At 39.9% G+C, this 15,919-nt stretch overlaps 1 protein-coding gene across 2 annotated transcripts in view; it reads left to right on the top strand.

Annotated features, from left to right (window-relative positions):
* Nucleotides 1-10,436, top strand: part of FBN1 (fibrillin 1) — a 152,195-nt gene extending 141,759 nt beyond the window's left edge. For both annotated transcript variants that reach the window (XM_072148248.1, XM_072148249.1), the window contains 4 exons: nt 66-185; nt 2,812-3,043; nt 5,286-5,454; nt 8,931-10,436. In XM_072148248.1, the coding sequence (XP_072004349.1) occupies nt 66-185; nt 2,812-3,043; nt 5,286-5,454; nt 8,931-9,320 (911 nt within the window). In that variant the 3' untranslated portion in view covers nt 9,321-10,436. The remainder of the gene's footprint in view (nt 1-65; nt 186-2,811; nt 3,044-5,285; nt 5,455-8,930) is intronic.
* Nucleotides 10,437-15,919: the final 5,483 nt, after the last annotated feature.

Genomic DNA, 15,919 nt, shown 5'->3' with positions numbered 1-15,919 from the left:
CAGTATTTTAAGTCAGCAATTTCTAGGAATAAATCAAACCAGTTTCATCATTTTTGTTAACCTAGATGTGGATGAATGTGATGGAAGCCATCGCTGTCAGCATGGATGCCAGAACATCATTGGTGGATACAGGTGTAGCTGTCCACAAGGCTATCTTCAACATTACCAGTGGAATCAGTGTGTGGGTAAGTATTTAATATATGGAAAATAGGGAAGCAAATACCATTCACTGGTTACCAGTCCCATTCTTGTGTTATTAACATGATAATAAGAAAGTTGTGTTTTTACATGTTTTATATCAACGCTGCATATCCCTCTAGTTTATTGCATTTTTTTAGTTACTTAATTCAGTCTTATGGGTTTTATTTCAGTCTTTAATGTGTTTTCTGTCTGTTCACTTTAATGGGTCAGTTCAGACACTGGAATTTTTACATGAAGATATTCTCTATTTTGATCCATTTAGCAGAACAGTGATTTGCAGTGAGTTTAACATATAATACTACCAGATGTGTTTATCATGCTCTGGGAAAGTGAAGACATATGTGTCTCCATGGCTTCCTTTGTTATTGTATTTTAATAGGCATGGAGAGTCCTCCTATTTCCAGACAAATTACCACTCATTGATTTTTCCTTCTGGTGTCCACAATTATTATTAATAACAGAGCAGTACTAGCCATATGATACTCATATAGTGTTGATTTCAGTATTGCCGCAGCATTGTAGCCTCTTATTACCTTAAAAAATAGGTATTTTTGATGGTTCTTCTTTTTACCTGAAACATCACCACTTTTATTCCTGCAAAAATGCATGTCACAGGCCCTGACTACAAGGACCATCTTAATACCGGCCCAGACTTCTCTGAAGCTGCATCTAAGAAATTTAAAGGAGTTTTCCAAGACATATATATCAATTACTTCTCATTAAATTAAGCAATTAATATAAAGATTTAGGGATACAACACCCAAATCCCTCACTGTTTAGCAATTTGTAGTCTCTTTATTGCTTACCATAATACTGAAAACATGGGGAGCTGTATAAAGACCAGGGGTAGGGAATTACATGAGAAAGTGGAAAGTGGGACCACATGAAAAAGTGGAAAGGTTTTACAGGGTCAGGCTAATATACTTAGTTTTACCCAATATCTAAAGCCCCCTCTCATTACGCTCCCATTCATCATGCCCCTTTTTTTTAATGCTGCTCGATTATGCCCCATTTATAATGCCTCATTTTATAACGCCCCTTCTATTATACAATTTTTATAATGCCCCCTCTCCTTATGCCCCATGTATAGTGCCCCCCTCTGTTTCTGCCCTCTTTTATAATGCCCCCTCAATTATGCTCCCATTTATGCTACCTCTCCTTATGCCCCTACCATTATGCATTCTTTTATAATACTCCCTCTCCTTATGCCCCCTTTTATAATGCCCCCTTGCCTTACTCCCCTTTTATAATACTCCCTCTCCTTATGCCCTTTATTATAACACCCCCTCCATTATGCCTCCTCACCTTACTCCTCCTTTTATAATGCCTCTTCTCCTTATGCCCTCTTTCTTTATGCCTCCTCTCCTCATGTCCTACATTTGCAAAAAAAATATTTGCCTGTCTGGTATTTCAGATGGCAGCTCTCCGTGGTGCTGAAGTAAGGCGCCCAGTGCCAGCGATGTAGTGATGTCATTACGTTGCAGGCGCTGGGAGCGGTGCTGTCCCTAACAGCGGTCAGCTTTAGAGAATTAGCCTGGAGCCCTACTACTGTACGACACCTGGCTTGCATGCCCATTCTGGTCCGTGCATTGCCGCTGGCCCCAATATCCCTGTGTGACCACAATCGCAGTTGCAGGGCTGGATGGGGCCCATAGGCTACATAATGTCTGTCCCTGAGCCAGACCATGTGACCTAGGAATATGACCATACAGGCATTGAAATTGAAGCACTGCTGCCACTTCAAATCCTTATTTGGTGGAAGTACCAGGTGTCAAACCGACACAAATCTAATACTGGTTTCCTATATTAAAGGGAACCTGTCACCAGAAACCTCATTTTCACTAAAGACAGGTTGTAAAAGCCCATCATTCCTGCAGTACAAAATTGCCTCTCTGCCTTTTATAAGCATTTGCATTACAATAAAATTGTGTGTTATAACTTACCATAAACCTTGACAAAACCTGGGGTAGTCACCGGGGTTGGGCTTTGGTTTAGATGCATTAAAAAAAACAAACATGTGACTTGTCTGTGCTGCAGACTGCCTTCATCTTTGAGCTCCTGTGACCGCTGAGTAGGAGCAGGAGGAGGAGCTGTACAGGAGCACAACAGTGGGGGCCAAGATCTGAGGAGTGAGTAAAACAGACAAGTTCCTGTTGTTTTTGAAATGCATCCAAAGCAAAGCCCAACCCCTGTGACTACCCTAGGATTTTCTTCAGCGTGCAATATAAGCTATAACACACAATTATATTGTAATGCAAATACTTAGAAAAGGCAGAGAGGCATATGTGCACTGTAGGTTTAATAAGCTTCTGCAACCCATCTTTAGTGAAAATGAGATACCTGGTGACAGGTTCCCTTTAAGAATCGGTCAGCAAAATATTAGTCTTTAAAACCGCTTTAAACATATAATTACACTATTGTTCCTATTAACAGGAATGCTTTTTGTTATGTAAAATATTTTTCCACCTGAATGTATTATTTTTACATTTTCCTTACGTTCTTTTGCAACATTTACTTCCATTTTGGAGTTATGGAAATGTCCTGCAGCTGTGAAGAGGTAAAACTTGCTAACTGCTAAAAATTGTGTTTTTGTCTGCTTTACCTTTGCAGATGAGAATGAGTGCCTGAGCAGTCATGCATGTGGGGGAGCCACATGTCACAACACGCTGGGAAGCTTTAAGTGCATATGTCCAACAGGATTTCAGTTTGAACAGTTTGCAGGTTCTTGCCATGATGTCAATGAGTGCAGTTCTTCCCAGGCTCCATGTAGCTATGGCTGTTCCAATACAGAAGGGGGCTATGTGTGTGGCTGCCCACCAGGTTACTTCAGGATAGGACAAGGGTAATATTATTTTTTACTTGTTTCCATTATTTTGAACCTCCGTAGATAACTAATACACGCTTTTAGGCTGTAGAGGAGAAGCTGCCAAGATGGCACTCCCTTCTATTCGATTACTTCCGGCGCTGCTGTAATTGGCAGAATTTACATGTCACTGAATTCCTGTGGACACCAGCATCCAATGCACTGGTCCAAATACTGGGGAAAGAAATAATTATTCACATTAATGAACCGCAGAAAAATAATTAAAAGGGTATTCTCCCAAAGACAAAATTCTTAAATATACTCAGGATGGAAAAATAACACATTCTTAAATAAAGTGTTATTAACACAGATAGTATAACCTGTATCTATTAGTCTCGATGTGGTATATTTTGGTTTTCTTTGAATACAACCATAAATTCAGTCCTAAATATGGTCTTCCCAGATTCCTATCACATGAACGTACATCTCCAGTATTGCGGGGGGGGGGGGGGATAGGGCACAGGTGGCAGATGCCACTAGAGCCAGAGGCACTTCCTGTCCAGCAGGGTGTAGAGGAGAGCAGATTGTTTTATTATATTCGTGTCATGGCTCTGATCTGCCTGATCTCTCTTTTCTTCTATGGTCAGATACTAGTAGAATGTTCAGAAGCTAATTGAAAGTTTAGCTAAACCCTGTACATTAATAAACTAAGCACATGGTCAGCACACAGCATCTTGTGCATGAGCATAGCACAAAGGAATCAAAAATTGTCTACTCAGCTACTGGCCACCCATAGATATGAATCTTACACTGAACAGCTTATGGATAGTGCTAGTGATAGGAGAAAAGCAGAAATATAAGTAAAGCTGGAAAGTAAGGGTTTAAAAGTTAACTTTATTTTGTTAGCATCACTAGGGGATTAAGATTTGAGAACTTTATTTCATGGGCATACCCCTTTTATAATTCTTGTATGATATTGACCATAGTATCTTTATTTTACTCATTATTAAAACGAACCTATAATTCACTTTAATCTGTTTCACAAATAAAAGATATAGCTAAAGTGTAATAAAAAAATATAAAGTGTGTTGAATCTTGAAGCAATGACTTTCCTGCTGTTGGAAACAATTCTCAGAAATTGCTCATGGCATGAAAAACATAAAGTGCCAACGCCCTTGGAACAACATGTGTAGAGTAAGGGTTATGTCACATGTGCAAGCATTTTCTCCATTATCTGTTCTGTCTTGGAATCAGACAGAGTTCACATCAGAATCATCACCAGTGACTATTGCCTATCTCTCTATTGCATTAGGCTCTGTTATTTTGCTGGTGTTTTTTATTAAATAGCCAACAGTGTGTCAATGCATTTTGTGCAGATCAGCTGAATTTTCCATATATAATAAACTGACAAAGGAGCAGAGTAACAATTCAAACATCATTATAAACCTTTGCTTAAAGGGATCCTGTCACCACAACCCATTTTGCACCATGCACATGTTCCAAAAGCCCATAACATGAAAATTTCATAGTTGCTTTTGTTTGGGAGTAGTTTAGGTTTGCTATAATCATATAGTGTATTTTATCTGGCTCCCTGCCCTGGGGCAGGAACTCAAAATCATGTAATGCCCACACACTAAATTCCCTCCCCTGTGACGTCACAGATGGGAGAAAGGCTAGGAAGCAGACATCCCTCCCCTGGTTCCTAGATTAAGTCAATCCATGACATCAGTGGGGAAACTGGAGTGTGTGGGCTGGGGAAAAGATCCAGGAGCAGACGTCCATTTGATTTTGAATTCCTTCCCCTAGGACTCAGCACGGGAGCTTGGCAAGGAGCCGGGTAAAATATACCATATGATTATTGCGAACCTATACTACTCAAAAACATGACAACAGCAACGATGCAATTGTCAAGTTATGGGTTTTTGGAACATGTGCATGGTGAAAAATGGAGGTTGTGGTGACAGGTTCCCTTTAAAAATTTACCCAGACAGCCCCTTCATCACATCACCGACATGTAGAGGTTTCATGCCTATTCCAGTTCTCTGTATAAGTGCGTATACACCTACCGCTGTGAATCACTGAGTAGGACTGACCACAAGGATCCTAAACCCCACAGCAGGACTTAAATCCCAATTTTTACTGAATCTTTACCCCACATTCAAGCCCTCAGATTTGTCTAACAAATCTGATTTCAAAGGGTGACAATTATGATTGGCAAATATTTGTGCTTTTTTCAGTATTACCTTCAGAGGATTCATCTAAAGTGCTGTTATTCTTTTAGACACTGTGTAACAGGAGCAGGATTGAGCCGACCGCAAGATATGGCAGTCAGTGGGGAAATAGATGACAACTCTTTATCCCCAGAAGCATGCTATGACTGCAAGATCAATGGCTATCCTAAAAGAGGAAGGAAACGGAGGAGTGCCAATGACACAGTTACAGACGATGAGGTAATTTTATCAAACAGTACAGATTACATCAATATGGATGCTGGAGAGTTTGGGTAGTTTTGTGATATTGTTGTCCAAATTCACTGCATTGACATTAAATGACAGCATACCTTTATGTCACTTTCAGAATAAACTTTCATGTGTGTACGTGACTGTATCACACCATAACATAATATCTGGCTGTTATAAGACATTTATGCTGAATATTTCTCGGTTTACCCTCTGCGGGTTTCCCTGAACTAGTGGGTGAAGATTAGATAATGTGATGTCTTCATACACAGCAGGGAAAAACTACAAAGGTCTCAATCTATTTCTCACAACCTCACAGATAGCAGCAAGAAGAACATGGTGACACAAGCCCCATATATATATATATATATATATATATATATATATATATATATATATATATATATCTATGTGTGTATGTATGTATATATATTAACTAAACTTATACTTTAGAGAAATAAAAACAAAGACAACAAGTTGTGGATAAAAATGGCCGCTATGCTTTAATATAGGGCAGTGATGGTGAACCTTTTAGAGCCAGAGTGCCCAAACTTAAACCAAAACCCACTTATTTATAGCAAAGTGTCAGCACAGCAATTCATTTCTCCTTGTTCTTTGACAACTTTCAATCGTTCACCCTCCTAAAGACACCAATGCAGTTGAAAGGAGGAGGGCAAACTAACTCGCCTATTATTGTAGGAAGATTCTGTAGGAAGATTCTGTAGGAAGATTCTTTGAGTCCTGTCTGGTGAACTTCATGCTGGGGTGATGGGCTGGGTGCCCACAGAGAGTGCTCAGAGTGCCGCCTCTGGCACCAGTGCCATAGGTTTGCCACCACTGATATAGGGTAACCAAGGAGATTAAATAATTAGTAACTTTAATAATAATTAATTATAATAAACACAGAATATTTGAAAACATAACAATAAATAATATCTATAGCTTCTTCTCCCCTGCATTAGTTGGGAGAAATATCCCCCACTAATAAGCAGCTGCAAAATTATACAGTTGATAAATATAGCAAGGGAGGGCTGGGCGGAGTGTTGAGGACTTCTTGTTCTTCAAACTGGCACATAGATCCCGCCGACAGCCCTTTATATAGGTAAGTTGAGGCGGCCAGCTGCCAATCAGCTGACTGCCGACAATATTTTGCCTAGTTACACATCTGTCATTGATCCAGCTGTTATCCAATAACAGCTGATCTAGCCTTTGGCCAATCAAAACAAAGCCTCATAAAAACTGCAGGAAAGAGTTACCTCATAAAACAGGCCAGCAAATCAAAGTAAATCACCTCACATAACTAAATTAACCCTTTCCTTACCACCTCAGTAAAGATCATACCACTGATATGAGCCGCGTTAGAAACAGGAGAGGAGTCTGATATATGAAAGAGGTATTTTCTTCAATAACATATATTACAAATTTGCATACAGCCACTACCAGAGCTTATATTGTGCAGTTAATGATAACATAGTGTGTCAAATGAAGATAACTGACAATTGTCCATTTGTTGTGTTATCCTACAGTTAGGAGCCTCAGAGATGTGGAGGACCCCACACAGTAGTGTAAAACGACCAGTTATTAAAATAAGTGAGATGCATACAGATTGTATCCTTATGTCCTCCGGAAATTCCTCCACAAGATGCCAATGCTGTTTCAAGCTATGATGGATCCACTACTGTGCATTAGGGGGGTCCTGAGACATAGATTTACTTGAGAGTCTCAGAAATTGAAAATCCGCTCCTGAGACCAGTCCAGTGACCACTTTCAGTGCAGCCGATATATTTTGTATTATAGATTCTTACGCATGGCTGAGTAGTGACAATGTATTAGGTACAGCCCAAATCATTTACAGGGCTAAATGCACTAAAATTATATGTAGGCATATAAGTCTTAATTACCTTTGCAATCAATTTCAGATCTCTGCTTTAGAATCCCAAATTTACAGAGTGCACAGGAAGGAGCAGTCACAAACTTGTATCTTTATGCCAGTTTTCTGCTGTAAATTATGGAAGGTTTATTGGGCTATCAAGGCCTATGCTCTGCCCACTTTTTATTGAAGTGGCAATTACACCGCAAAACATAGTAAAAAGAAACTTTGCTATAATAGAATAATACATTTCAACCATTATACAATGAACTCCTTAAAGGAGCATATAAACATAAAATATTTATACTCACCCCCTCTGGCACTATAATTCACATCCGTCACTGCCAGGTTGTTGTCTAATTACAGAGGCCAGCGCTGCCATCCCGAACACAGCCTCGCACCTGCTATAGTGTTCAACTGACCCGTAGATTGAAATTGTAATTAAAGGGCATGTGAAATTTCTAAAATAAAGAAATATGCTCCATATGAACGGATTTGTATAGCACTAGTTAACTAGTGGAGCACTAGATGTAGGACTAGTTAACAAGTCAGTCAACTTGTTAACCAGAATGATATTTCAGTCTGTAGTGTAAGTAATACATCAAACAGCCCCTATTGTTGACACACATTAGGTCATATGAAAAATGATTAAAATACTGAGCGCCAACTGCGACTAAATAATAAAATACTTTAATAAAAATAGTAATAATAATAGTTAGACATGTATATTGTGCATATTCCGTATTACGATTTTAATATACAATAAAATACATGATCATGGTTATGAACCATATACAATGAGTGAAAGTATCAATGCACAATAATTACAATTATGGAGATCACAGGCTGGGCAAACGGTTGGTTGGTAAAAAGGCCTACCACACCGAAAAAAGTACATGTAGTCTAAAAAATGGTTTATCGTTGAAGATAATGTTAGACTGAGGTGTTAAGGACGAGTGCGACTATATTGTTTATAAATACTCAAGTTGTTGATAAGTTGTTGCAATCAGAGTCTGCGGTTCCTCCACAATTGCAAGGTGATGGAATGACTAGATTGTCATGTAACAATGTCACATAAATCGGCTATAAATAATAGCAAATGTATAGTCACGCAGCACGGTTATTCGATCAGCATTGTATGACCAACTCACTGTTGGTGATGTAAGCGTGTCAAATACAGCTTATAGAAGTGTGAATTGTGGACCTCGTAGTCCTAGTCATGGAGTCGTTCGCTCTCGCTCGTTGTCCTCAGATCCTGCATGCGCATGGGTAATTTCTTAGTATGGTCGCCCGGCTTACAATGACTCTATTCAGCGGAATACACGAACATTCGTGTTTGGACTCAGACTTCCGTGTTCAGGCTCTGAATGGCAGTCCAGAACTTGGTCTCTGGTAAACAGCCTGTATGTTTTTAGAATATTTTAGATAGAATAAATAGCTAGTCGTTTGTCTTCTTAACCATCTTTACGATAAAAGTGTGAGCACCTAGCTATTTATTTGATTGAACATACTTTTTTGGCATTAATGGTGTATTCTATAGATAGGGCAAGAGTCGGTTTAACCCTTTTAACCTATTATTTTTCCTTCTATTTCTTAGGAGAAGCTTGAGTTGGAATCCATTGTTAGCCTCGCAAGTTGGGATCTTGAACAGACCGCAGTTCTTTCTTTTAACATCTCCCACTTAAACACCAGGGACCGTATTCTTGAGCTGACTCCAGCCCTTACCACTCTCCAGCATCACAACAGATACATAATAGACTATGGAAATGAACATGGCTTATTCAGGCTTAACCAAAAAGATGGAATCAGTTACCTGCATCTGACCAAGAAGAAGCCAGTGCCCGGTGTTTACGACCTAGAGATTAGCAGTTTTCCTCTTTATAAGGAGAAAGAGCTTATCCAGCTTGAAGATAAACATGACAGAGACTACCTCACTGGTGAACTGGGTGATATTCTTAAGATGAAAATCAAGATCTTACTTCATTAATTGGCCAAGCCAAAGAACAGCAAAAACCAAAGATTTATAAGTAAAGTTATTTCACTGATTCCCATAGCTTTGGTACAAACCCTTCATAAGTATGTTTTTATGAATAAAAAGCACTTTCTTCTCATGACATATGCAAGGTACAGGATCATTATCCCAGCTCAACACAACCACTTTCTCAGGCTTCCTACATAGTATGTAGCTGAGCTACCTTCATATGGTGAATACGCCAATTTTAAACTTGGGGACTTGAATGGAAGTTGGCCTTTGATGCTGAAATTTTTGACAATTTCAGCAGAGGTACATGAAGCTGTCCTTGTGTTGGACTTTTCTGGTTTGTAAAGTCAAAGGTTTTTCTTTTTTTACGCCACCTAAACACACTAAGCCAGACATTTATGATACCTTTTTGGTGCTAGTAGCTCTTTCAAAACATTTTTGTATGAATGCACTGTAATATGTACACATTTTAGAAGTCAACCATTATTCTGTCTAAAATTTACAAACTCAACCAAAGTTAGCTATAGTTTATCTCAATTATCTCTATGTGTCATGTATATGACATGTGTGTATACTGTAATCAAGCTTTTATTTATCCTTGGAGCAATTGTAAACTAGATATAAAACCTGAAACGGTTTTGGGTTTTTATTGTAAACGGTGCTTATAAAGACCAACTACTTGTATACAGAAGCCTAGTGGTGCAATTTCGAAAACTAGGTGAATGCACTGAGGTCAGGTGACCATATAGGATTATCAGCGCAGGTTCAGTGCCATCCTACAATATATGACATACATTGCACATTGTAAGTACCCAGCGACATTCTAATTATAGATAGATGCCACCATAAGACAGTATTTTTTTTGTTATGTTGCATATTTGTTACCTTGTTCAATCAATCCAAAGTAGTTACGTGAAAATAAACTGTTACAATCAAACAACAACTATTACTGTATGTTAAGCTTCATGTTGGTGGGAGGACCAATGCAGTATGTTTCCTATAATGTCCTGTGGTACTCAGTTTTACATAACTACAATGAAATATCTGTTTTTCATCTGTGTGAAGAAAAAAAAATCTATTAACTTTACAGAATAAATCAGCAGCCAACCTACTGCTGTAAATGTTACAATGTGAATGTCTGATGTTGATTTTTATAAAGCCGAGATCATGCACTTTTCTATAGAACATTCATATGGGATTTTGTCTCCTCAATTCTGGGGTGAAGTGACAAAGGTATCATCATACATAGATCAAACATAGTTTTATTACATAATACTACATGAGCTTCATTCATTTCTTCATCCAGGGATTTCCACTTTACTCTTGGTATCTACAGCAAATAGCGACTGATTCATTTGCACAATACAATATTATACATTATGTCATAAGTACAGTATTTTATTCAGGTACATTTATACATGTTAAAAAATTTTTAGATTCCTTATTATTGCAAGGATCTTTTGGATTTGATCTCTTCCCAAAGTAGACAGTATTTTGTCCTTCTATGGAGATTTTGACACAGAGAATAAGGTTTTTTTTTTCAATTAAATTATTTGGCCTGTATTTCAAAATTCTCCTAGAATTATATGACATTGAAAGCTGTGTGTCTGAGTCCAACCCTGCATTTCATAAAAAGAAAAGTTTTGCCCCTAGTATGTGAAAATAAATAGCTATTAAAAAAAACTGGAACTTTCATTGTGTTTTGTGTTCACTGGGCATTAAAAATATAATATTTTCAGATTTAGGAATATTGGACCATGCCCATATGTGAAAAATTACCACTGTGGGTATAGCCCAAGGTTACCTGCTCATGTTGCGGGACAGCTGCAGAACTATACCCATGTATAATAAGTGATGTCTGCAGGCGGTCTGATTGTAGCCCTCCAGAAATAAAATTGCATACATAATCAGATTTACTTTTCCTGTGAAATTGGTTTAATTCTGGCACAGTTGCATCCATACATTTTGAACCCTTTCATTATGGGAAGCTGTGTCATATGATCACCAATCTGACTGGATTACAATAATTACTATAAAAAAAAATTAAAAAAGACGCCTCTTGGTGCAGAACTCAAATATATAAAATTATAGTGGAGAGATGCTCTTAGGTGTGTAGGTGAGAAACAAGTAGATGTTTCCGACCTTTTGGATTCTGCAACCTCCCTGGTTTGGAGGTATAAAATACCTTCCTAAAGATAGTTTTAACATTAGTGGATTGCAATAACACTATTCTCCTTGTTTTAAAGTTCCCTTCTGTGCTGCGGAAAAACTGATTTCTGGCCCTCATAAATAAGCAGGAGTGCACTTATATTCTACATCATTCCCTACAATGCTTAGCTTCAGTTTTATTACACTTTTGTTATCTGCCTGTTATCTGTTCAAAATCTGCTATGTACTTCTATAAGTTTAAGTTTCACGTTGCTCTCCCCTGCTTCCTGCTTGTAAGAGCTGACTGGGGGAAACCTATCACAAGCAGGAGGCTGCAACTGCATCATACAGAAATATGCTGTGACTAGCAGTGTTAGTAGATAGAATTTTCATGTTGTGCAGCTTTAAGATGACCACCCACATTAGATCTACCGTATGTCAGGTGAACCTGCCAATTTTGAGAGAACTCACTGGTAATGTCTGTGTTTCACCTGTGTTCATAAAACGTCACCCCTCTTCTGTTTCTGCAATGACTGAGAAATGTAAAATGTGTACTGCATTAGGTGGACCACATTATTGAGAAAGAAAGAAGCCACAAAGCAGAAAGCCTGTGAATGGCACATCAATAAAGATGACTATAATCAGGACATAAATCAGAACAGGATTGCTTCCATAAAATCATTCATCTATATTTTTTTTACTTTACAGCTGATTTCTTTCCATTGAAATAACTGAAAAATTTCAAAAAAATATCTGGAATAAACTTGGGACACAAAGGGGGTAATTTACTAAGGGCCCGATTCGCGTTTTCTGGACGTGTTATCCCGAATATTTCCGATTTGCGCCGATTTTCCCTGTATTGCCCCGGGATTTTGGCGCACGCTGGCATGCACGCATTTAAAAAAAAAAAGGGTCGCGGGACTCGCGCTTACCTTCACCAGGTATAGGCCGGTGAACTTCAGTGCATTCCGGCGGGCCTCGGCGGACTTCAGCGCAGCAGCGACACCTGGTGGACGTCGGAGGAACTGCCTTAGTGAATCGCCGGAAGACCCGAATCCACTGCAGAGAACGCGCCGCTGGATTGAGAATGGACCAGGTAAGTAAATCTGCCCCAATGTGTTTGTTGTGGATTTTAAATTTAAAGCGATTTTTCTACTGTAGGAGATAGTGGGGGATGGGGGGGTTATGAAACTTAATGGATTGCATTGTGTTAAAGAGAACCTTCACCAACCTAAACTCTTTGGGGGCATTTATTATTGACTTTCCAATCGTTTTTTGTAGTTTTTTCTTTCCATGCTGCTTATTTATGAAGTGTTGGCACCAAAATCCTTTTCTGACCTTACATTTTTTGGGGGGCACACAATTTTGGTGCAGGTTTGAAATCCCAACACTTTTCCTGCACTTCTAGTTTCCCGGCATTTTTATTGGTGCACATTTAGAGTTGCAAAAAGCTGGTCTACGTAGTTCTATTTCACCTTCATGAATGTGAGGTTAGTTCAGACCATTTTCGGTTGTGCACCAATTCATTAACCAAAATCTAACATCCCAGTGTAAATTACCACACAATTTGCGCACCAAAAAGACAAGACGCTGCACCTGATGAATGTGTCCCTTCATATCTCCCAATAGCCAGAATAGTTCCACTTATTCTGGTGTAGTTGGAATTTTTTCCCAAGTTACTTAGCAATCAATGTCTCTGGCATAAGACTACCCATCTGACAATTACTTATCATGGTTTCAGGGTAGTTTCAGTACACAATATGCTAATTTGGCTATTCGCTGTAAGATAGAGTGGCTGAGGGCTAAATTCTTAAGACATCCTTCCTTCATCCATCTAACACAAGAGATAAAAAATAATAAATAATTGCTAATTATTAATTAAATGGAGCTAGTGAGAAAATTCCCAGTTTGCCAGAATCAGTGGAGCAAAGCCTAGTAAAGGATGCAGATAGCTGGAGTTGATGAAAGGATGTTTAGTACAGACAAGGGAAAAAAAGGATACAGTTTGTCAAGTGTGAACATAGTCTGTTTGCCTGTTTTCTTGTTATGTCTGTATTAATATAATCACTCAAATAAACAATGCTTATTTCTGGTATCATGGGGAGGGATAAGGAGGCATGATATTTTTCTATATATACATACAATTCTGCATTGTCCATAATTGGCATAATAATTAATCTAGTAGTGTCGGCCAAAAGTTAAAGTGTAGCTAAACTATATCACCTAAATCAATAGTGCAGATGATAAAAGTAAACTTTGTAATATACTTTATTAACCCCTTAAAGACGCAGGGTTTTTTCGCTCATTTCTCGCTCTCCACGCATGTGCGTCACGTTCCTGTGTGCTCCGTTTTTACGACTTTGACTGTGCGCTCTAAATAACACCTCAGCTTTATTCTTTGGTTTGGTGCAATCGCGGTGATACCAAATTTGTATAGGTTTCATTGTGTTTTAATACATTTTCAAAAATTAAACGAATGTGTACAAAAAAGAAAAACATTTTTTTGCCATCTTCTGATGCTAATAACTTTTTCATATTTTGGCGCACAGAGCTGTGTGAGGTGTCATTTTTTGAGAAATGAGCCGACGTTTGCATTGCTACAATTTTGAGGTCTGTGCGACATTTTGATCATTTTTTATTCCATTTTTATGTGATGTAAAAAGGTGTAAAAGTCGCGCCATTTGGGCGCCATTTCCCGTCTCGGAGGTCACCGCCGGCCATAACTGTTTTTATATTTTGATAGATCGGGCATTTTAGGATGCGGAGATACCTAATGGGGCACATTTACTAAGATCGAATTGGAATGCATAAAAAGTGCGTCCCTCCGACTAGAATGGGATATGCGCCCATTCACTAATTGTGTCGCACGCGTGATAAATGTGGCGCATGAGTTGCGCCACAAAATTTATGCATAAATAGTGCACAGCGAGGCTAATTGCACAGCTGGTATCTATCATGGCTGGGCGTCCTGAGCAGTCCACAGCAGCACCAGATGCTCCCATTGCCATTTTTCTGGAGCTACTCCGGCAGCAGTGTCCCCAGGTGTACGACAATGCCATCCGCAGAGCACGGGAGATGGAGACGGCGAATCGGCAAGCCCCCCCAACATCTGTGGCCCCAGCATCTGCTGGTCCGTCCGCTGGTCCGTCCGCTGCTCCGTCCGCTGCTCCGTCCCCTGCTCCGTCCGCTGCTCCTGGGGATCACAGACCACCAGCTGCCGGGGATATGGATACTGGGGGCTCTGGTGCTGAAGATGAGGAGGACCCTGGCCGAGCAAAGAAGGCACGTTTCACGGAACGTGAAACGGAAATATTGGTTGAGGAGGTATTGTGACATTTTTTTTTACTTATTTATACTGTTGGTGTCCTGTTCTACTCTTTACCCACCGTTGCAGAGTGTTTTTAATGAAGGTTTTTTTTTATTTTTGTGTCTTTTGTCTTTTCCAGGTTACCCAAAATTATGAGCACCTTTTTGGGCGGCTGGCCGATTCAATTCCCCTGTCAGCCAAACACCACATTTGGCAGGGGATCACAGTGCGGATCAATGGCCTAGGTAAAAATTGCACTTTGAATAGTATTTGAATTTTTTTATGCTCGCTTGGATTTTAAATCTTGAAGGTGAGTGGCCTTTGTATAATGTTTTTTTTTTTTCTTTTGTTTTCAACTTTGCAGGAGTGGAATATCGTTCAGTTCCTGAGGTCCGCAAGAAGTGGTACGACTGCAGGAGGAGGCTGAAGGCCAAGCTGGCGAAGCACAAAGAGTCAGCTCGGAGGACGGGTGGTGGCCCTAGTGTGGCCATGCGGATGTCGTGGGTGGAGCAGAAGATTAACCAAACTATACACCCCGATCAAACTGAAGGGATCGGGGATTTTGACACGGATAATCTTGATGTTGGTATGTACGTTTTATTTTATGTCTCTAATACTAATGTTTGGTTTCACTTTCCATAAATATTTTGCAATCCTTTTTGGAAGCGGCTACTGGGGCGTGGAGTAGCCAGACATGAGGCTACACATTGCGGCTACTCCACGCCCCAGTAGCCTCTTTACTCCTCCTAACCTGACATCATCGGCACGTAGCTCCTCGTAGCTGCGCGCCCTTGTCCGATAAGCCGGAGTACTCCGCATGCGCAGTAGCTTTGGCTTTGTTCCCAAGATTGCACAGCCACGTGCCTGCGCTCTGCATAGTCTACCTATGCAGAGTGCAGGCATTGTCATATCTGAAGGTTCGTGGCACGGGACAGGTGTGTCTGCTATGCTCACCAACTAATACCAACAACGATGCCACTGCCACCAATGTATTTTATGGGATTAGGCATATATGTTTGCCTGCCCCCCCCCCCCCCCCGGGCAACGAGCAAGGGCCCCCCGCCCCCTGGGCAACGAGCAGGGTCCCCCTGCCCCCCCTTTCTTTTTTCACCCCCCCCCCCCCCCCCTTCTCTGTGTCTTACAGGACCGG

The sequence above is a fragment of the Engystomops pustulosus genome, chromosome 4, assembly GCF_040894005.1.
Source record: "Engystomops pustulosus chromosome 4, aEngPut4.maternal, whole genome shotgun sequence".
Taxonomy (NCBI): domain Eukaryota; kingdom Metazoa; phylum Chordata; class Amphibia; order Anura; family Leptodactylidae; genus Engystomops; species Engystomops pustulosus.
The sequence above is the reverse complement of the archived record's forward strand: the minus strand, read 5'-3'. Positions and strand labels throughout refer to the sequence as shown.